Source organism: Vicugna pacos, chromosome 11, assembly GCF_048564905.1.
Source record: "Vicugna pacos chromosome 11, VicPac4, whole genome shotgun sequence".
Classification (NCBI taxonomy): Eukaryota; Metazoa; Chordata; class Mammalia; order Artiodactyla; family Camelidae; genus Vicugna; species Vicugna pacos.
Window position 1 is genome coordinate 83,866,680 of NC_132997.1, and position 23,392 is coordinate 83,890,071.

The 23,392-nt window shown below is 42.0% G+C and overlaps 1 protein-coding gene and 1 long non-coding RNA gene across 6 annotated transcripts in view; one reads left to right on the forward strand and one right to left on the reverse strand.

Moving 5' to 3' along the window:
• The window catches only part of XPNPEP1 (X-prolyl aminopeptidase 1), a 51,361-nt gene extending 40,573 nt beyond the window's left edge, over nucleotides 1-10,788 (reverse strand). The window contains exons 1-3 of one of the 3 annotated variants that reach the window (XM_072971855.1): nucleotides 10,653-10,788; nucleotides 8,398-8,507; nucleotides 3,914-4,002 (exon numbers count right to left, since the gene is read on the reverse strand). Coding sequence is in view for 2 of the 3 variants with exons in the window: in XM_072971854.1 (XP_072827955.1) it covers nucleotides 3,914-4,002; nucleotides 10,454-10,557 (193 nt within the window). In the remaining variant the exon portion in view is untranslated. Of the gene's footprint in view, nucleotides 1-3,913; nucleotides 4,003-8,397; nucleotides 8,508-10,453; nucleotides 10,581-10,652 lie in introns of those variants that run through there. The other 2 variants (XM_006200219.4, XM_072971854.1) reach the window with 2 other exon arrangements.
• A 116-nt stretch (nucleotides 10,789-10,904) lies between these two features.
• On the forward strand, nucleotides 10,905-21,450 carry LOC140699423 (uncharacterized). 3 transcript variants are annotated; one of them, XR_012077587.1, is made up of 4 exons: nucleotides 10,905-11,119; nucleotides 12,746-12,861; nucleotides 13,950-14,216; nucleotides 17,991-18,781. It is a non-coding gene; the product is annotated as an uncharacterized lncRNA (long non-coding RNA). The 3 variants fall into 3 exon arrangements; XR_012077586.1 differs by lacking the exon at nucleotides 17,991-18,781 and adding an exon at nucleotides 19,671-21,450 and having other exon boundaries at nucleotides 12,746-14,216; XR_012077585.1 differs by having other exon boundaries at nucleotides 12,746-14,216.
• Nucleotides 21,451-23,392: the final 1,942 nt, after the last annotated feature.

A 23,392-nucleotide genomic window follows, 5' to 3' on the forward strand; every position in this document is an offset into this window, starting at 1 on the left:
CATTCCCACCATTAATGAATGCAAGTTCCTATTGGTCTACACCCTAGCCAGCAGTTGGTGTTGTCATTGTTTCAGATTTTGCCAGACATTTTTCAGACAAGTAAAAAGTACTTGATTTAACCAAAAACATCCTAATGCACAATGCTGTAAGCAACAGAGAATTGCACTAGGTTATCTTCAGGAATTCACACTCTGACTCACTGTGGCTTGTACTCTGCTGGTGTAGATCCTTTTTTTGGTTCTTTAACATTTTTATCAGCTGCTTCTCCATCATCACCAGCACCTTGGGCTATAAATGCCTCAGTTATCTTCAACAGATTCCTCTATGAGGTACCATGCTAATCTTGGGACTCACTGAAAAAGTGCCCCATTTTATTCATAATCTGCAAGAGCAGCTTCAATAGCCAACCTCAGGGCTCCATCTCAGAAGTCCCTGAAAGAGAGAAGTACTCAAAGAGAGAGTCACTGGAAATGGTCCTATTCATGATTCAAATATGTCCATGTTGCCTACAGTACAGCTGCTTCTGAATACTTTTCAAAGGGACATCTTTTGCCTTTGTCTGATCTACTGAGCCTACAATTTCTTACCTACCTGAAAAAAAAAAGAGAACAGAAGTATCTAACCCGACTAAATTTATATGTCAGTATCTCCATTGGGTTCAAAATGAAGCCTATAGTGAACTCATAAGCTTGCCAGCATCTAAAAACTTTATTACGACATCTTTCAGGAGCTTCAGAATAGATTTGTGTTTCCAAACCATATTTCTGAGCAAGTTAACATTTTAAAAAGTCAAGCAGAAACATAGACATCCCTTGAAGCAGTATTTCAACCTTGGCTGCACATGAGAACTACCTGGGGAACTTCTTTAATTAGTCTGGAATACAGCCTGAGCATCTGGAATTTTAAAAAGCAACTATATGATAGAAGCCAATATATTTTCTTTCAAGATCATTAATTTCCTCATAGAATTTGGCTTCTATTTGGGCACATTCCGACTTAACGATTTTGATGGTACTGACTGGGTGTTGACAGCGCTGACTGCAGTATGTAACTGATATTGTAATATGTAATATGTAATGTAATAGTAACGGATACTGACTTCATCAATAAAGTCAACAGAACGAATGGCAAGCACAAAATCCTCAATTACAAACTGAAAACCATCAAAGGCAAAATGGAGCAGGTCAAAGACATTGTCTGCTTCCTGGTCACCACAACCTGCCTCTTCACCACCACGCTCTGACCTTCATCACCGTCTCTTGCCTCATCATTACATTCCTCCTCTCAGCTGGCCTGCTCAGAATTACCAGCATCATCAGTTTCACTCCACTAAAGTGGCATCTTCATACCTCCCTCCACAATGCCACCTGCCCCCCCCCACTATTAACACCTCCCGGCTCCTTCCTTCCTCATCCTTCACACCCTTCACATTTGGTTGGTGTCCCTAGTCTGATGCAGCCACTTCCTTGTCACCTATATGAGATTCAATGAAAGAACTTCCAATACCACAACCAACAGTTAGGATGTGGTAAGGGGCAGTGGCAGCACCAACAAAGGGAAGAAGAAAGCAACAGGCAGTGGTTGAGGCAATGGATGGGCTGTGGCAGTGTAGGCGGCTGCCAAGGAGGTGGGCAAAGGTGGCTGAGGTAGCTGTGGCCACAAGAACAACAGGCCAAAAGTAATGGAATGGGTGAACGGCTAGAGCTGAGGAGGAGACAAAGGAGGTGCAATTAAAAGACCCAGTCACTGAAGTGGCAGCAGGTGAAATGATAGTCAAGATGGAAGAGGTGAAAATCATGGCTGGTGAGCCTCACAGGGTAAATTTTATGAGGCCTAATGGGCTATTATATACAAAGCACTTAGAAACAGAGCTTGGCACATAGTTAATGTTATGTTTGCAATTATGAGAGTTAGATACACAATTAACTAGTAAAGCAATGTGATCATTGGTGCAATAGGCATATACATTGTTTCTCCTTAAGGCAGGGACCATGGCATCTTCATCTTTGAATCACTGTCTCTCGCCCAGCACCTAACATGTGCAGACATTCACTCAAAGATGGCTGAATGAATATCACAGCTTTGTGTCTGTGATTTTTTTCAGACTCAACACAATAAACAGTAATGAATCTTCATGAAAGAAAGCTAGGATCCTAGAGAATGCTGTATTATAGCATCTGCTCATTCCACATCCCATTACTTTTCAGAAATGTTAGAAGCAGCCAAGAGCTAATCAGGGTGTGCAGGGTAGTAGGGAGCCAAGAGCAACAAACCTAGTCCATGATGTAAAATTAGCCCATACATTGCCAGGTATTTTTAAATCATGCTTTAAAAAGAATGACTCATTTAAAAATCTCTTGCATATGTGGGTCTGCTTTTAAAATAAGTTCCCAAATCTTCAGCCTTTATCACAAAAGACTTTTCACTACTTGGAAGTACCTGAAGAGCACACCCTGTCTACCTCACTGGGTGGCTAGAAGAATCCAACATGACAACGTGCACAAAAGCACCAAGCACAGCATCTGGTACGTTGTAGAAGCTCAAGAAATATTATTTGAATCTGGGTCTGAAGCACCAGCTGGGATTCCTACATGCCTTGTTATAAGAATAGAAGGGGCTGGTTTACTCCAATTTCAGCACCTTAACACTTGCACAGATGCCAAGCTGCTCTTCCAGCGTCAACAGCTTTAGAGATGGTGGTTTGTTCCTCTGTCCCACTGCTGAGCGAGGGCCAAGGGCTTTACATACATTAGTGGTTAATTCTCATAATAATCCCCCCAGGGAAGTTTCAGTAGGCCCAGTTTACAGATAAAGAAACAGGAGTTAAGTACTTGCCCAAGTCAACTGGATCATCAGGACCAGGGCCCAAGGTCTATTCAATTCCCAAGCCATGCTCTGTTATATCCTATTATCTAGAGGACATAACGGAGGCTCTCTTAAAGCATTCTAAGACCAAAGGAGTCAAAACAAGTGGGTTCCAGTTTCCAGCTAAGATTTGCAGCCTCAGACAACTGAAGCTCCCTGAACCTCTGTTTCTTCACATGTAATAAAAAGAAAGTGAAATTCTCTTAAAAACTCCAAATTCAATGATTCTATCACTTTTTCCCTTTCCTACTTCCTCTTTTTGCCTTTCCTTTCTCTCTTCCCTCCTGAAATGTGTTGGATACATCTATATTTTTAAAGCAAAATGACCTAAAATTGCATGCAGCTACAGCATTGATCTTCCGAAGACAGGTTAGTTATGGTTTCTTATGTGCTTCATGGGATTGATTTTTTTCAGTCAACCAGAAGGAAGTGTTCTAGTTCTCCTAGGTAGTCCACAAAAAAGCCCTGGTTCACATGGGATAGAAATATAGAAATACACCGCTTTTCAGAATTCAGGTTTCTGGCAACCCAACAATATAACTAACCAGTTCTGGGAAGAGGATATGGTTCCAGAAATTTTTCCCCCAAAATTTTTCCTGAATGCACATTCAATTTATAATGCACAATAACACATTAACCTTTTCTTATTTCATAGCCTTATGATGAAAATTTCTTATTTCATAGCTTATCTCTAAAGCTGTCAATAAAGGACTATATGAGAAACTAGAAAAATTAGAACAGGACTTTTTCATTAGCAATCTATCTCTATCACCACCACCACCCCAGGAACAGGAAATGCAAAAAATCATAATTCTCTAAATTACCACCCAAAAAAAAGTTATACATATATATATACGAACAATAACCAAATCAGAAAGCCAAGAGACAAAATGGTTGGTTTTTAATTTCCAGATATACATCCCCTCACCTCCAAACACGACCAATTATTAATCCCTTACCCTCTCGTCTCTCTCCAACTTGAGGTTGGGGTGGAGGAACTAAAATCCTCTGGAGATGTTCCATCTAAGTAATGGGCAAAATTATTACCTGTTTCCACACCTGGGTCTCCTGAGTTTATCACCTCGTTGGGTTCAATTATTCTTAAGTTTTTCAGCTGAAAATCCTGGTAATTCGCCCTAGGGAAGAGAAAGAACAGGATACTGCAGACTTTGACCTTAGTAAACGTGGTAAGGCTTAGTCAGAGAGGAACATCAACTTGACTTAGCAATGTTTCTTCATGAGTCAGAAAAACTCACCCCGTATCTGTGATGATATAAGTAAGTTTCAGATAAAATTTGCAGATAAAACATTACCATGGCAGGTATCTCAGTCCCAGCCTTTAATTCATGAATTCTCTTCAGCTATGTCTAATCTCCTGTTTAACTAGTCTAAAAATATTTTATTTGCAATGACCATTTTTCACATGTACAGCTCTATTTGGTTCTTTTTCAAATTTGCCTGTCCTTTCTTCACGGTGTCCTATTCCTTCACTATGGTTTCTGTTCCCTCTTTTAGCTTTATTTGTGGTCCTTATTTTATAAATGATTTCAGACCCTCCATTAGAAGGCCCTGGAACAGTAATCCTCAAGTTTGCTAAGTCTGCCGGCTCCCTCTTGGTGGATCATTCCTTTTCTTATAGACTCAGACTATTTCATCTATGAGAATGAGACATATCCTGGATTGTACAAGCACCACTGTCACTGTTGTTTGCTTCTGAGACTAATTTTCACTTTAATTTCTTAGCTAGGAGATTTACACACAAGTCTCCTGTCCCCATCTGAGGATAGTCTGATGCCCTGGACCCCAACAGAAAAGGCCTATAGCATTGGATAATCTCCCAGATGTCATGCAGGCTTTAAATTCCCCTTCATTTCTGGCACCTGAGGACTTCTCTTTCTTCCAAGCCTGTTCAGTCAGCAGATATTTATTGAGACTCTTCTATAATCCAGGCCCTATTCTAGACACAACAGTGAATAAAACGGATAACATCTCTGACCTCAAGAAGTTTACACGGTGAGGGAGGCAGGTGGAGGATGCTGGGGGGTGGGTATACAAGAGGAGAGGCAACAGACACAAGAATACAATCCATCAGGTGAGTACGTGTTTTATGAAAAAAAGTAAAGCAGGATAAGGGGAAGACAGTGTCAGAGAACTAAGGAAAAAGATTATTTTATATGGGGTTGCCAGGTAAGGCCTCCTTGCGGACAGATGACACTTTAGCAGAGACCTAAAAAAAAAAAAAAAAGTGAGGGATCAAGCCATGTAGATGTCTAGGGAAAGAATATTCCAGAAAAGGGGAATGGCAAGTGCAAAGGCCCTAAGGCAGGAGTATGCATAGTACACCTGAAGAAAAGCAAGAAGGCCACTGTGGTATGGATTTGTGTCAGACCACGGGGAAGTAAGTGGTTGGGAGACAAGATCAGAGAGGCAACAAGGAGTCTGTTGTTGGCTATAGAAAGGGTTTTAGATTTTATTCAGTTATGAACTTAAAGACAGTTTTGTTATAATTTTACCACATTTTTATGTCTTCAGTCCACCACATAGCCAGAACCAGGGAAACAGACATTTTTACCAACCACTCCAGGTCTGCTCTCAGATGGCTGCTATTTTAATTTCCTTCGACAGAATGAATGTTCCTTACTGGAGGAAGCATATACTCTTTCATTAAAAAATAAGATACTCAATAATTCTTATAAACATAAATGAAATATCCTCAACAAACTACCAGCAAACTGAACCCAGTAAGATATAAAAAGGATCATACACCATCACCAAGTGGGATTTATCCCAGGAATGCAAGATTGGATCAAAGTATGAAAATTAATGCAATACACAATAACAACATAATAAAGGAAATAACTACATAATCACCTCAATAGACACAGAAAAAGCATTTGACAAAATCCAAGACCCCTTCATGATAAAAATACTCAATAAACTAGAAAAGGAGAAATTTCTCAACCTGATCAAGAATATTACAAAATCCATGGCTAACATCATTCTTAATGTTAAAGGGCTGAATGCCTTTTCCCTAAGATCAGGAACAAGACAAAGATGTCCACTCTTGCTACTTCTAGTCAAGATTGTGCTGGAGGTTCTAACCAGGGCAATTAGGCAAGAAACTGAAATAAAAGGCATCCAGATTAGAAGAGAAGTAAAATCGTCTTTATTTGCAAATGGCATTATCTTGAATGTAGAAAATCCTGAAGAATTCACGTAATTAGAACTAATAAACAAGCACATCAAGATTGAAGGATACAAAATTAATATATAAAAATCGATTGTATTTTTACATACATGCAATGGGCAATCCAAAAATGAAATTACAAAAAGTTCACTCATAGCAGCATCAAAACAATATATATCTAGGAATAAATTTAACAAAAGAAGTGTGTAAAACTTACACTCTGAATATTACAAAACATTGTTGAAAGAAATTGAAGTAGACAAATAATGGAAAGATAGTCCACGTTCATGGATGGGAAGACTTAAAGTGCCAAAATGGCAAAACTCTCCAAAATAATCTACAGATTCAATGCAATCCCTATCGAATTCCAGCTAAGTTCTAGGTAGAAACTGACAAGTAGATCCTAAACTAATATGGAAATGCAAGCAATCTAGAATAACCAAAACAATCATGAGAAAGAACAAAGCTGAAGGATCCACACTTCCTGATTTCAAAACTAAGAAAACTACGGTAATCAAGACGGTGTGGTACTGGCGTCTAAGGACAGACTCACAGATCAATAAAATGAATTAAAAAATAAACCCTCATATTTACTGTCAATTAATTTTCTACAAGGATATCATTCAAATATAAAGGAGGAAAATATAATTCTTCAACAACTGATACTAAGGCAACTGGATATCCACATGTAAAATAATGAAGTTGAACTTCTACCCTCACACCATGTACAAAAATTAACTCAAAATGAATCACTGACATAAATGTTTTCTTAGGAGAAAACACAGGCATAAATCTGACTGACCTTGACTTAGACAATGATTTCTTAGATATGACATCAAAAGTACAAGCAGCAAAAGAAAAACAGATACACTGGACTTCATTAAAGACTTTTATGCTTCAAAGGATAACATAAAGAAAGTGAAAAGACAACCCATAAAAAGAGAAAAAGCATCTGCAACTCAAATATCTGGTAAGAGTCTAGTATCCAAAGTATATAAAGGACTACCGCAACTCAACAATAAAAAGACAAATACTACAATTTTTAAATGGTCAAAGGTTCTGAATAGATGTTTCTCCTAAGAAGACATACAAATGGCCAACAATCACATGAAAAGATTTTCAACATCATTATTCATTAGGGAAATACAAATCAAAATCACAATGAGATATACTACTTCACATCTACTAGGAAGGTTATAATTTAAAAAAAAAAGACAGTAACAAGTATGGGCAAGGATGTGGAAACACTGGAACACTCAGGCATTGCTGGTATGAATGTAAAACAGTATAGTGGCTTTGGAGCACAGCCCAGCATTCCTCAAAAGGTTAAAAACAGAGTTAGCCTATGACCCAGCAATTCCACTCCTAGGTGTCTACCAAAGAAAACTGAAAATATAACTCCACATAAAAACTTGTACACAAATGTTCATAATGGCATTCTTCATAATATCCAAAAATTAGAAACAACCCAAATGTCCATCAACCGATGGATAAATAAAAGTGGTCTAAACATACAATGGAATATTATTTGGCAATAAAAAGAAATAATCACTGATACAGGCTACAACATAGTAAACCTGGAAAACATTTTATGCTAAGTGAAAAAAGCCAGTCAAAGACCATATAATTATATGATTCCATACGCAGCATTCAGGCAAACCCACAGAGACAGAAAGTAGATTAGTGGTTGCCTAGACCTGGGGTGGAGTTGGGAAAATGAGGAGTGACTGCATATGTACACAGGTTTCTCTTGGCGAAGATTAAAATGTTCTAAAATTGATCGTAGTAATGGTTGTACAACTTTGGGAATACTCTCAAAACCACTGAATTGTATTTTTTAATAGGTGAATTGTGTGGTACATGAATTATATCTCAATAAAGCTGTCCTAATATTTTGAAAAGCCAGAAACCTCTTTTTCTTGGACAGAGATACAAGTCATATTCTCACCTGATTTCCCTTGACTTCATATGCACATTTACAAGATGGTGAGCCACAGAAGTCAATTTCTCTATATACTCAAATTTAACTGGTGCCAGTGACTAATTCACACAGAGAACAAGAGAGCTGGAGGGAGGTTATTCAGAAGTAGCCCTATTCATTCAATTTACAAGAGATGAAACAAAGATAACTTGCCACAGGCCATACACATCAGTAGCTGCAAAGCCAAGACCAGAAATCAGGTCTAACAGGAGATGCTCACAGAGAGGTTGAGTTCAGGCTCTCTTGGAGCATCACCACCTCCACCTTCCTGTAAGGATCAAAGGAGCCACAAAGCAGCTACATATTACAGTTGTCATGCTCCTGGTCTCTGCAGAATCCAAGATCCATCCACCTTTCACTTACCTGGACAGACAAACTCTCGGGCTCTCAGTCAAAGCAAGGTTATCATTAAATGTTAGATCTAGAATATACTTCAGGAACCATCCAACTCAGCTCCTTCCTCTAGAAAGAAACTGAGAAGCAGAGATCAAACAATTTGCTCCAGATCTCAGAGATATTCAATGACAGAGTTAGTCTAGAACTAGAGGCCAGGACTCCCAACTTCCAGCTCGGTGCTCCTCCCCTTTCCAGGATTTCTTCAGCCTACACCTTCTCAATGACATAATGTGCCATGAGGTAGGTAAGAGGAAAGAAGCAAGCAGAGAACTTCCTATTCAATCTTCTTATAAGCTGCTTATGGCGCATTTTTCTCCCTTTCTCTTTTTAAAGAAATCCCAGCAGGGTTGTTACCCTTCCCCGTCCCCCAGTCCATGATGAGAATCATACATATCTATCACTCAGGATGGGACAAAAAGGGACCCAGATGCTCAGTCATGTCCTGTGAGGTGAGACAGGGGTAGAATGGAACAAGTTCAAGGGTGAAGAAGTGGACAATGTTGTTTTGCCTACCCAGAATCCATCCCTCCCTTCTTTTGATCAGAGCACCTTGGTTTTCCTTCTGAGACTGTCTCTTCTGCATTTTCAGTCCACAGAGTTGAAATGAGTCTTACCCACTCACCCACCAAGTTTTGGGACCTAGGCCTGCACAGTCTATCCCTCCAGCCACAATGACAGGTTCAGGGATGGACATAAGGAACAAATCAGCCCAGTGAAAATCAGATCTGGAACTTCTGCTCCAACCATTAGGTAAAAGGGCTGTCAGACTAGAACTATCATAATCTGCCAAAGAGGAAAGTCTGCCTGAGAATGAAGCCAACACTGAAGAAACAAGAACCAAAAGGTGCGAGACAAGATGCCAGTGTGGTCAGCTGCACTGGAAGCCAGCTCAATCCCTTTTTACCCAAGTCAATTTGAGTTCAGTTCCCACCACCTAAACTGAGTCATGTTTACACTGAATAGCACTGAAATTCTGCCACTAGGGAAGGCAACTGAGGCAAATGGCCTCCCTTCTTTCAGCCTCTAAGCAGCCTCTTGTGCAAGGTAAGGAGGCTCTATCAGCTGAACTACCTTTCTGCCCCTAAAATGTTGTGATCCTACGAATCCAGTGAAGACCAACTCGGTCCTTAAAGACTACTTGTAAGCCTAGGGCCTAACTCATTATCCACCTGCCTGACCCCACTGCCAGCACTTAACACACAGACAGCTCCTTCCCCATGCAGGTTGGCCAGACCTCACACATCCTGCTTCCAAAGGGCAGGGCAGGTTCTCTCCTCACCCCTAACATGCTTTAGCAAGGCCAAGCCCGAGTCAAGGTCGACTTGGGATCTGTCCACTCACAAACACAAGCACAAGCCATGGTCTGTGTTCAGCAAGTGAGCCTGGCCACGCTACCAAGTCTCAGCTGGTCAGAGGATGGCTTACCCCGTCTGTATTGCCAGGGGGTCTGGCTTCTGGCCTTTGTGAACTCTCAATGTATCTCTCTCTCCCTCTCCCATTTTGCTAGGTGCTCTGATAAGTATACCCCAGTTGCAGGGGAAGAAGAGGCTGAAACCTGTTTAATGTGAGACCAGGGGATTATCCTTCTCACCTCCCTGGATGCAGGGAGAACCCCAAGCAGGTTACTGGTGAGATTTTCCTGGAGATTATGCCTAAGTATTCCCTTCTACAGCTTCTGAAACCATTTGGGTGGGGAAGGGCCCGCGGCTGCCTATCCTTGTGGCGTTGACAGATCAGTAAGGCGAATTGCAGGTGTCATATTGTCAGGGCTGTAATTTGCGGATTAGATTCCCAGGGAAGAGGAGCGAGGGCAGGGGCTCGCCCACCTCCCCAGACCCCAGGAGAAGCCAGGAGGGGTCAACTTCCTGCAACTTCCTGCCACAGAGGGGCCTTCTCACCGGGCCGGGGAGGGGGCGGCGATGGCCACAGCCCCTCGGGCCGGGCGCTGCAGCTCCGCACACACACTGGTCCGGAGACCCAGATCGACTGCCCTGGGGTGCCCGCGGCCCCGCCAGAAACGAACCGGAACTTGCCCAGCTGCATGGCTCCCTCCCCTGCTCTCGCCCGGGGGACTATGGCAATCCCCCGCCGGCGCCTGACTGCGGTGTGCCGCCTGCAGCTGCTCATCCGCTCGTCCCTGCCCCGCCGGGTGCAATAAGCGCGCCCGGGCCCGGAGGGCCGCGCGCTGCCCGGACGCCGGCTCCCCGGCAGAGCCGCCTCACCTTACTCGCGGTGCCTTTCTGGAGGCTGCCATTCGGCGGTGACGTGCCCCGGCCCACGTCAGGGAGGCGCAGACCAGCTGATCATCCGCGGACCCGCAGGAGGGAAGGAGACCAGCGCGCGCGGAGCCGGCCACGCCCCTCTCTGTGACGTGCGCTCGCGCCGCCGCCCCGCCCACCCTCGGGCCCCGCCCACCCGCCCGGGACCGGTCTGCGTTCCCACCCCAGCCCGCACTGCTTCTCTCCCTGCGGCGAGTGAGGGGGTGGAGGCCGTACCGCAGCGCGTCATTTCTGTTCATTTTTCTCGCCATTCCCCGAAGAGGAAAAAGAAGGGCTTTGTCGGCCGAAGGGGCTGTGGCGCGATGAGCTGACCTTCAGGGATGGTCCAGCCTTTAGGAGGGCAGAGAGGAGGAGAACGTGGCCAGTTCTGGGAGTATCTCAGTAGAGTTTCACGGCCTGAGGCTTAAGAGGTATCCCCAAAGCCACTGACACAGGCAGCTTCAAAATCCAGCCGCTCACTCCACTTGGACAGCTATTAGTCATCTCAAACTTAACACATGCGAACGGCCTTCCTGGCCCAACGCACCAAGACAAAACCTCAGTTCTCGCCATGTCACTCAGTGGCTAGATCTGGGAGGTATCCCTGCCTCCTCTCACACCGCACATCCATCTGTTAGAAGACCGTGTTGACCCCGTCTTCAAAACAGATCCCTAATCCAACCACTTCTCATCACCCTCACCTGTCCTCTCTCTGGTCTAAGTCACTGATGCCTCACCCTTGTGATTGATTACACTGGCCTGCCTGATGCCACAGGCACCTGCACAATGTAGCCTAAACACAGCAGCCAGGTCAGTCGTTTGAAGTCTGAAATCATGTCCCTGCTCTGCTTAGCACCTTCTGATGGTTCCTTTTTCCTCATTTCACTCCTGCTAAAAGTTCTGCTTGATTTGCCCCTAACCATTTCCTTCTGTTCTCACACTGCTCACTCTGCTCCAGCTTAACTGGCCTCCTTGCTATTCTTGAAAAAGCTAGGCACACTCATGCCTCAGGGCCTTTGCACCTGTTCTTCCCCCAAATATCTGGGCTCCCTTCCTCACCCATCCCTCTTCTTGCCTTCAAGTGTTTGCTCAAGTATCACTTTCTCAGCAGACCCACCCTGATCACCCTATTTAAAATTGTAAACCACTCCCCAACAGTCCTATTCCCCCTTACCCTGGTCTGTTTTTTTCCATAGCACTTATCACCTTTTAACATGATGAAAAGATGTATTTATATGTATGGTATTCCACCTTACCACCATACACACACACACAAACACACATGTACACACACACATGCACACACACCATAGCCATCAGCGCAAGAACTGTGTCTGTGTTGTTTAATGATGAGTAATACCTGACATGTACTAAATTCTTGTTACATATTTTCTGCATGAATGAATGTCCCCAGAATTTGCAGTACTCGAGGGTAGGGACGGTGGCTCTCTTGTTCGTTGTTATTACCCTGGTTAGAACAGCTTAGAACAGCACCCGACGCAGAGTCAGGACTTCAGAAATATTGGTAAATGAAAGTGACCACGTTGTTAAAAGCGATCTACGCTTCTTGCTTTGACCTTGGTTAAGACCTGATACAGCTAGATCAAATAGGTTCTGCTGCCTGCAAGAGCTCAGAGTTCTAGTTGTTACTCAATAAGCATTTAGACCAGCTAAATTAGGGCCTGTAGAAACATACAAAAGAACTAAAAGATGTGGCGCCTTGGAAGGCAGCAGACATCTGTTCCATTTCCCCAAAGTTATGGAGCCAAAAATAAAATAACAACAAGATTGTAAATAAAGTGACTGGTTCCAGCCCACATCTGAAAGATGGTGGGAAAGATCAAGTTGTGAGGAAAAAAACGGAGATGTCAGAGAGACAGATAAACGGGACCTCAGGGGAACAGGTATTTCGTAATCACATCGCCTAGGAGACTGCTCAGGATTTATCACATCTGGCTTTAGGGGAGAAAGAGAAATACTTTGTGTTCTCTGAACCAGATTTGAATTTCTGTTTTCAGGATAACAAAGCACCTCTCCCCTTCTTGAATGTCTTTCAGGAGAACCTCAGGGAGAAATTACTGAGTCGAATTATCACCAGAGGGGAAGAACAGTGGGGTTATGTCAGGCTTCTCTCCTGGCTCTGCAGTTCTGCGGTCCTCACATGTTTGAAGAGGTGGGACAGTCACACTGACATTTACTGAGTGCTATATGCCTAGCCCACAACAACCCAGTGAGTAAAGAACTGTAATCCTCATTTTACTGGTTGAGGAGACAGAGTTGTAGAGGTTAAGTCACTTGCCCAAAGACCACAAGCTTGTAAGTGGTTGGATTGTGGAATACATTCAGGAAGCAGGATGGATTCCTACCTCCCACTTAATCACTAATCTATATGAAAAGGACCCTAGAGGTCACCTCACCCAACCTCCTAGTCCACATCATGGAAAAAGAGAGGCAATTGGATTCATCATTCAAACTCAGACTGGATGGTTTTTAAAGGTAGCTAGAAACATTTAAATGTGTGGAAATGTTATGGGCTAAATTGTGTCCTCCCAAAATCCATACATTGAAGCCTCAACCCCCCAGTACCTCAAAATGTGATCTTATTCAGAAATAGGGTCGTTATAGATGTAATTAGTTAAGATGAGATCACACTGGGGTAGAGCGGACCCCTAATCCAAATTGCTGGTGTCCTTATTAAAAAAAAAAAGAAATTTGGACACAGAAGAAATGCCATGTGAAGATGAAAACAAAAATCAGGGTGATACATCTACAAGCCAAGGAACCCCAAAGATTGCCAGCAAACCACTAGAAGCTAGGAGAGAGGCATGAACAGATTTTCCTTCATGGTCCTTAAATGGAAGCAACCCTGAGGATACCATGATCTTGGACTTCCAGCCTCCAGAACTGTGAGACAATACATTTCTGTTTAAGCCACCCAGTTTGTGGTAGTTTGTTACAAAAGCCTTAGGAAACAATACCAAATGAGTTCTAAATATCCAAGTGTGTGACTTGTGGAGCTGCTATTTTGGCCACACAACATTAATTTATCTTCCTGGTAACCATCCTCCTATTTCCCTCTGAGGACCCATCGTTTCTTCCATCTCTCATTCTCAGCCTGTTATTTGGTGAAATAGTTGGATTCCAGAAGTCCATCATGACCCAGGTACAAGCCACAGTGATAGGCTCAGAAATTGCTTTGCGACCAGGGCCACGAAATTTCCATGGTCAGTGCCAGAAGAGAGCCTTGTTCTCCTTTGGCAGGCAAGAACCAGGACACCTGTACTCTGGAACTGCTGCCTTTTCATGCAGCATGTGAGCGACACCAAAGCAACAGAGGGCAGAGCAGAGAGAGGAGGAGAAGCAGAAACCTCACAACATCATTTGAGCCCTGAATCCTGCCATGCCTAAAACCAGATCTCCCACTGGACTTTTCGGATGTCAGCCAAAAAATTTCCTTTTGTGTTTAAGTCCGTTTGACATGGATTTTCTGTCACTTGCAAGCAAAAGACTCCTCACTGAATTACTTAAGTAAGTTATGATCCATCTGTACAGCTGAATTTTATGCATGAGGTAGATATATTTGTATTCAAAAACCATGAACTAAGAAATGGAAAAAATAGATTACAAAACAATGTAATACTCAATTTTTATAATTCTATGTATACATATATCTATACTATGTATATATGTATATGTGTATATATATATGTATATGTATGTATACTATGTATATATATCTATATACATAAATCTATATAATATAGATTTTTTTAGAATAAAAGGAAAAAGATCCACAAAATATTAACGATGCTTATCGCAAGGTGGGAGAATTTGGAATGATCTTAATTTTCCTCTGCTTCTTTGGGGTTTTTTGAAATTTTTTTTAAATTTAAAAGAAACTCAAAGTTCTGATCATTTCTCTGATCCTTTCTCCTTTGAATAGAGAATGGGGAGCCTGTTCCATCCTTCAAATCTGAGTACCACAAGCAATATTAGTCCTCCAGTATTCAACTTGATAACTGATATTGATAGCCTGACCATCTATTGGGGGTGGGGGGTAACATCCGTTTTAATAAACCCCGAGATAACAGGACAGAAAAAATAGAGATTCTTGTAGGCTATTATACAAAATTATAACTTTAGAGAATGGTTTTAACCTTTTCAAACATTTCACTTTGTTCTAATAAAATTGATAGTTATAGGAACAGTGGTGAGTGAGGCTCTCATAAATTGTTATAATATGGTCCTATTTTCTGTAAAGTTAACTGAAAGATAGGCTTGTGGTTACACCCTAGAAAGGAATCAGAAAAGAAAAGCCAGCTTTCAGGATTGTAGAGTCTGCCAAAACAATGTACTGTAAATTAAGGGTGGGAGAATGCATTTGGCTCAGTTCAGAATCCACTCACCCTTTGTCTTCAATGAAAACTGAACTCAGACCTTTGATATCTGAGTTCCATTTACTCTTGGCAAAGTTCTGTTCTCTGGTTGAAAAAAAAAAAAAACGCTTAAGGAGGCCCAGAGGGTTTCTTGGACATCAGATGTTCTTGCACAAGCAACATATTGATGAGCTAAGTGTAAATGAATCAGAAACATACAGAGTAAGGGACTTTAAACACACACACACCCTCCCATGCTATACAGAAAAGGGGGGGGGGCATATGGAGGCACTATGTTTGTCTCTTCCTTTAAGGAGTATTTCTTTTTACCATATTTTATCCCTTTCTCCAGAGTCTTTGAGGGACCTTTGTAAAATGTAGCAAAGGAAAGAGAACCTATCTACTTTTCCTGATGGTGACGTCTCATCATCCCTTCCTGGCTATGCCTTGAAAGCTGGGCTTTGTAGAGAGGTAGCATGGCCTAGAGGTCAAGGTCAAGAGGCAAGTTCTGGCCCTGGCTCTGCCACTAAAAAGGCATGTGACTTTAGACCTGGCAGATCACCCACTTCTCTGGTTTCCTAAGAGTTTGAATTTGACCAGCCCCTTCCAGACCTGCTGTGCATTTGATCAAGTCTTAGTCAGAGGACTTAAAAGTTGGCAGCCTGGTAGATGTTTTCTGTGGCCCTCACTGTATTCTTTTTTCATAACAGCTTTCTGAGTATATAATTCTCATACCATACAATGCACTTATTTAAAGTATGCAATTCAACGGTTTTTAGTATATTCACAGAGTTGTGCAACCATCACCACAATCAATTTTAGAACATTTCATCACCCCAAAAAGAAGCCTACACCCTTTAGCTACCACTTTCCATTTCCATTCATCCTCCCTACTTGAGGAAACCACGAATCTACTTTCTGTCTCTATAGATTCGCCTCTCCTGGGCGTGTCATATAAATGAAATCTTATAATATACAGTCTTTTGTGACTGGTCTCTTTCACTTACCATAATGTTTTCAAGGTTTATCCATGGTGTAGAACTTGATTCCTTTTTATTGCAATATAATGCAGTAATGGAATATAATAATATTTCACATCATGTTTATCCATTCATTAGTTAATGGACATTTGGGTTGTTTCCATTTTGGGGTTATTGTGAACAATGCCACTATGAACATTCATGTACAAGGATTTTTGTAGACATACGTTTTCATTTCTCTTGATTATAAACCAATGCATGGAAATGTTGAGTCATATGGTCACTCTGTTTAACCTTTTGAGGAACTGCTGAACTGTTTTCTGAAGTGGCTACCCCTTTTATATTTCCAACAGCAGTGTATGAGGATTTCAGTGTCTATATATCTTCATCAACACTTACTATTATTTTTCTTCTTGATTCTAGCCGTCTTAGTGGATATGAAATGGTATCTTACATGATTTTGATTTGCATTTCCCTGGTAGCTAACGATGTTGAGCTTCTGTTCATATGTTCTTTGGCCATTTGTATATCTTCACTGGAGAAATATCTATTCAGATTCTTTGCCCACTTTTAAGTTGGATTTTTAAATTATTATTATTGAATTGTAAGCATTCTTTATTCTAGATGCAAGTCCCTCATCAGATATATGATTTGGAAATATTTTCTCCCATTTTGTGGATCATGGTATTTTTTAAATTCTAATTAGATAGCAACATTTAAAGAGGAAATTTTCGCTACTTAAAAATCCATATCCTCAACTTCTTTTGGAAAATCAGAACGTTGGTTTAGCAACATTGGTCCTTCCTCGTATGCAGCAATAAGCAGCACGAATGGAGCAGGGGCTACTCCTTTGACATGAGACAGGGAGACCTCCATTTGTCCATGGAGTCCTTTCTACTTTACCTGCAAGGCCCCCGTACACATCCCAGGGGTGATTCCTTCTCCTAGAGAATTTGGTAAAACAGGGACTGAATTTCCACTCCACTGAAATTGCCCTTGCAATTGAGTTAAATCGCTTACTTCTTGCTGGAATGTTTTCACCTTTGGCACTTAAACACCGAATTCCCCAAACTTAGCACAGACCAGCAAGTCTTCCACTCTTCTGTTTTGCAATTTGGATTTGTAAAGCATGGGGCAGCTCACTAGGGCTTGGCAAAGCCTCCAGAGTTTTGGCAGCCCTGTTGGTACTGATGTCATGAGTGTCCCTTGCCATAATGCATCCTCATCACTAACTCAAATCAGCCAAACTCAAACAAATGAACTTGAAAAACAGAGTAACAGGCTGCCTAGCTTCAAAACACTGCATAAAAATACCAGAAAAACAATTCCGTGCTTAAGACCATAGCCAAGAGTGAAAAATCACAGTTTCTGATTGTTAACCATCCCTTTCCCCAATTATAATTTGCCTGCTAAATGCAGCTCCCTCTCAGAGTACAATTAGAATCTCTAAGAAGATACATTAGTAACTTACCCTAGTCATGTAACATTCTTTCCCCCTATTTCTCACTAATCTTTGTCTAACTCTTTATTCATCCATTCCTTCACATACATATTTTTACCCTTACTATTCTTTTTTAAACAGCTTCATTGAGATATAATTCACATACCCTATAATTCACCCATGTAAAGTGTACAAGGAAGTGTTTTTTCCCTATGTTCACAGCACTGTGTAGCCATCAACACTTCCTAATTTCAGAATATTTTCATCACCTGAAAAAGAAACCTCTTAACTTTGAGCATCACTCCTCATTGCTCCAATTTTCCCCAGCCCTAGACAACCACTAATCTGTTTTCTGTCTCTGTAGAATTGCCTCTTCTGAACATTTTATATAAATGAAATCATACAGTATGTCATTTTTGTGTCTGACTTCTTTCATTTAACATAAGACTTTCAAGTTTCATCCATGCAATAGTACGTATCAGTGCTTCATTCCTTTTTATTGCAGAATAATATTACCTTGTATGGATGTGCCACATTTTATTTATCCATTCAAATGGACATTTGGGACATACAAGGAACTCATGCATAGAGGTTTTTCCAAAGAAGACATACAAAGAGCCAACAGATATGTGAAAAGTTATTCAGTATCACTAATCATCAGGAAAATACGAAACAAAACTACAATGAGATATCACCTAACACCTGTTATGATGGCCATTGTAAAAAAGAAAAGAAAAAGATAACAAGTGTTGTCAAGGATGTGGAGAAAAGGAAACCCTTGTATCCTATTGATGGAAATGTAAGTTGGTATAGTCATTATGAAAAATAATGTGGAGTTTCCTCAAAAAATCAAAAATAGAACTATCATATGATCCAGCAATCTCACTTCTGTGTATATACCCCAAAAAATAAAATCACAATCTCAAAGATAAATCTGCACTCCCATGTTTATTTCAGCATTGTTCACAAGAGCCAAAATATGGAAACAACTGAAGTAGTGTTCATCGATAGGTGAATAAATCAAAAAGAAATGTGGTCTATATACACAATGGACAATTACTCAGTCTTAAAAAAAAAGAAGGAAATCCTCCAATTTGAGACATGGATGAACCTGAAGGACATTACATTAAATGAAATAAGCCAGACACAGAAAGACAAATATCACATGATCTTACTAATATGTAGAATCTGAAAAAAAATGGTCAAATTCATAGTAACAGAGTAGAATGGTGGTTACCAGAGGCTGGTGGGTGGGGAAAAGATAATATATTGATGAAAGGGTATCTTAGTTATAAGATTAGTAAGTTCTAGAGAACTGATGTACAGTATGGTGAATACAGCTAATAATAACGTATTATGTAGTTGAAACTTGCTGAGAATATAGATCTCATGTGTTCTCATCACAAAAAATATATATGTATCTATAACTTTGGGAGGTGATAGATATGTTGGCTTGATTGTTTGTAATCATTTCACAATGTATACATATATCAAAACATCACACTGTGTATCTTAAGTATATATAGTTTTTATTTGTCAAACATAAATCAATTAATTAAATTTTTAATTAATATTTGGGTTGTTTCCACTGCAGGGCTATTATGAATGATGCTGGTGTGAACATTCTTGTATGAGTTTTTGTACATGTATGAGGGTATAAGTTTTCCTTTCTCTTGGATGTATGTCTAGGAGTGGATTGCTGGTTATTGTATGCTTAACATTTTAAGGAACTGCCAAGCTGTTTTCTAAAGTGGCTGCACCATTTTGTATGCCCACCAGTGATGAACAAGGTTGCAATACGTCCACATCCTTATCCGTTCTTACTATTCTTGATTGATATGTTTGTCCTTCTTCCTCTGTCAACTCTTCCAGGATTTCACTGAAATTCCTAAAGACTTTTGCCCCTGGGGAAGTGAGATGGCACTTCATTATAGAGAAAACCTTTACTTAGCCTTTCTTTCCAGGGAAGCCACTGAAAAGCATTATACTTCAAATGTCCCTGTTGCTCTGGTAAATCAGATGTCTCCACAGTGCACCACAAGCCTGAGTCTCTAAGCTCCTAGTCGAGATATTTTAGATACAAACAAAAGAAAGGTATTCAATCACTTAAAGCCATAGATTTATCAAATTTTGGAACTGGAAGGAACCCTAAGGATCCCTCCATCAATGCTTTCATTTTTTTCAGTGAGGATGCTCAAACCAGGAGATTCACGTGAGCGAGGCCACCCAGCTGGCTTATTGCAGAACAAGACTGGAACTCAGCTCTACTGGTTCTCTGCTATTGCTCTTGTCAGCTCAACCCACAGTCACTCAGTCATCTGGGCAAACCCAGCTCAGCAAACACTGGGGTATGAGGAATTTAAAGAGTAAGGGCTGCATCCATATACACACCAAGCAAAAATGAAGAATTAGGTGATTCCCCGGAAAATTCTCACCACAAAACCCATTCAAGTAAAATCCTAGATCAAATGTTGTGAATTGGGTACCTGAGGGCTGACCCTAGCCCACAGATATGTTAGCTTGTGCTATGTGGTGTTTTAAGTTTTTTTTAAAAAATAGTTACCAACTCATAAAAATGAAGAGATTTCACCCCCCAAAAATCTACTAACATTAAGTGATTCCCACTTAAATCTTGCAACAAGCAGGCTGGAGTTGAGCAACACTATCCAGTGCCCACTCATCACACTACCTGCCTAGTTCCTGAAAATATTTGAATTTAGGACTCTTTGTCTAGATAATTGAGACATACGTGAGGCATTGGTGCCTTTGCTGTAGTAGGAATACTCCCACTCTACATGGCCCTGGTTAAAGAAAGAAAGACAGACACCAGACAGAAAAATACCACTGGGGTACTGAGATCTTTGCAGCCTCGGGGGTGCTTATCAGGGGAGCAGATGATCAAAACAGGAAGACTGGAGTGCTGGGAGAAGTAGAGGAGGGGGACGCTGTGGGGCCTCTGTGGGGCCTCCTTTTGGACTCGGTTCAAAAAATAGGCAGCAGATGCTGCAAGGCTGCTGCGGATTTCAAAGAGGAAACAAGACAGTGTGTTGCCTTAGAGCACAAGTGCCCACAGGAGAAAGTCTGGGAACAGCATGCCGCCTTGTGAGCTGGAGCCCTTCACCTCCCCGGGTGGGAGGGGCTGGGCTTTGCTCGTTTCCGGAACGTGCCACGCTCTGCTGTGCAGCAGGTCAGCTCTCGTAATCAACTGCAAATTGGTGACCAGGAAAAAGAATACCTGAGACCCTACAGAGGTTCCAAAGACCAAACAAAAGAACACTAGGAAAGCCCTCTGCACTGTGTCTGGAGCTCAGAAGGAACCTGAGAAACGTTAGCTCTGTTACTGCTAGTGAGCTCCCACAGTGCAGTCACAAAACCTGATATCTATACATCTCCGTTAACTCCTGACTGTCAAAACTAGGTCCTGGGAGACCATCCAGTTCACCAAACTCATGAGAAAAGCAGTTTCCTCCTCCCTAAAATGAGGGGATGGCCCTGACCAGTGTGTGGTCCCATCAGTCTCAGGTTTTGTCAATGCCCCTATTGTGTAAAGCAAGGCACACCTGTAGACCCCGGGGTCAACTTGCCCGTGGGGTGGCCTTACTGTTATGCTAGAGAGTCACCTTTCCTGACAGTTTTGGCTCACTGCTTAATAGTCAGAACTTAAGAGGCCCCCGGGTGAAGCTCAGAGACAAATGAGCTCGGAACACATGTGGGAGGGCAGGATTTACATCCTTTCCCTCTTGGCTGGAGTGGCCTGAGTACGTGAGGAGTGGGATGGACAGCGCTCTGGTTAGAGTACAGCACAGCTGTAAAAACAGCCCGTCCCCATGGCGTCCCCCAGCTCTTCAGCACAAAGAAGCCGTGGAGTGACTTAAAGAAGAAAAAGCAAAGGAGAAACTGCTCTGAAATAGGAGAGAGAGTAAAACAAAAATTTCTATTGTATGACCTCACCACCCACCAGGTCTTCGTTTCTTTGAAGTTAGGTGGAATTGGAATCATGTGGGTGTTAAGTAATAGAAAATAAATGTGATAGATTAAAATGCTCTAAAGAAGATTTTGTTGTATGGCATGATCACCTGTCAACTGCAAACAGGCTGTGAAAGTCTAAAAACCTTAAGCTGCTGTGCTGCTCTGGCCAACCCTCCACCTCATCCATACCCCTCCCTCTGGGCTCCAGCCTCACCTTCCAGTGCCTCAAAGGGAGCTTCCCTTGTGCCTCAGGACCTTTGCATACTGTAAATGCCTTAAGGGGCTGCTGTTCCCTGGAACAGCGAGTGTGTTCCCAGGTGTCTGTGTGTTGGAGGTGGGTAGGGGGAAACCGGCATGGAGTTTAAAGAAAAGGGGATCCAACAGATCTCTCAGAGATCACAAGCTGGAAGGAGAAAGGGCCTTAGAGGAGACCTGGTTCTGCCAATTGCTGAGCTGTGTGACCTCAGAGGTCACTGTCCCCACTGGACCAAAATTCCCTTGTCTGTAATATAGAAGACCGGATGTGATCCAAGCCCTGTTCCTGCTCTAGCATTTGGTGACTAATATCAAGTGACATTCCTCTCCTAGGCCAAGATATTCCTCTCCTAGGTCTGCACGCTTGACAGACAAACAGACATATGTTCATCAAAAAGCACATATAACTGCAGCACTGTTCATTGTAGCCCCAGTAGGAAACTACCCAAATGTCTATAAACAGTAGAATGGATAAACTGTGGTATGTCCATACAACTGAATGGTATAAAGCCATGAGAATGAACAAACTACTGCCACATGCACAACGTGAATGAATCTCACAAACAGGACCCAGACACGTAAGAGCAGATGCTACATGAATCCACCTTCATAAAGTTCAAAACAGGAAAAACCTATTTGTGACATAAGAAGTCAGGTTAGCGGTTACCTTAGCAGCAAAGTAGTGACTAAAGGAGGTGAAATGGGGCTTCCGGGGACCTGATGATGTTCTTTCTTGATCTAGGTTCTGGTTCATGGATGCGTTGACTGTGAAAATTCACAGAGCTGCACTGTTAAAACTTACGCATTCTCCCATAAGCATGTTATACTTCGATTAAAATTGACTTAAAGGCACTTTTAGAATAAAATATAGGAGACTATCTCTAAGATCTTGGGGTAGGGGAATTTTTCTTAAATTAGACACAAAGATCACAAATCCTTAAGAAATAATTGATTAATCAATTACCTAATTTTTTTTAATTAAGGAAGAAGCAGAAAGACAATAGCAGCGAACCTACAAACAGCTTCAGTATAAGAAATAGCATCATGAATACGTAATGTCTATGTTGCCATGAACTGTGCCACAACCTTGGCAAATACTGCCCATTGAACCCTCATAACTACCCTGTGAGGTCAGCATTATTATCATCCCTATTTTGCCAATGGGTAAGCTGAGGCTTAGAGTTAAACTGCTTGCCTACAGGTACTTGGCTAGGGAGCCAGTACTTGAACTCAGGTGGGGCTGACTTCCAGACTTCCCATTCCCTGCTCAGCCAAGGAGGTTTAGAGATCAGCTCGCCAGATATCCGCGTTGTAGGGAGAGGGAGGTCACAGGTCACAGGTCCAGATTCCCATCCCAATCCATTCCCAGCAGTGTTTTCAAAAAGAGCAGACGACCAGAGTAAGGATGCCAAGATGCCTCTCCCCTGAGATCAGGAGCTGAGGTCCGCTCAGAACACTCTCCTCCTGAGGGGGCAGAGTAAATGTGAAGGGTAGGATATGGGGTTACAAGTTGAGAGCAGGAGGATGGCCTTCTCCCTTTCATTCCCTGTACCTGTTATCATCAGAGTGGTGATGGCCCTCACAGCTCCTCAAAAAGGATTCTCTGCTCCAGCTAGTCCTCTCCCTCCAGGTATTACCCCAACCTGCCAGGTTCAGTCCAGCCTCTGAACACAGTTTCACAGC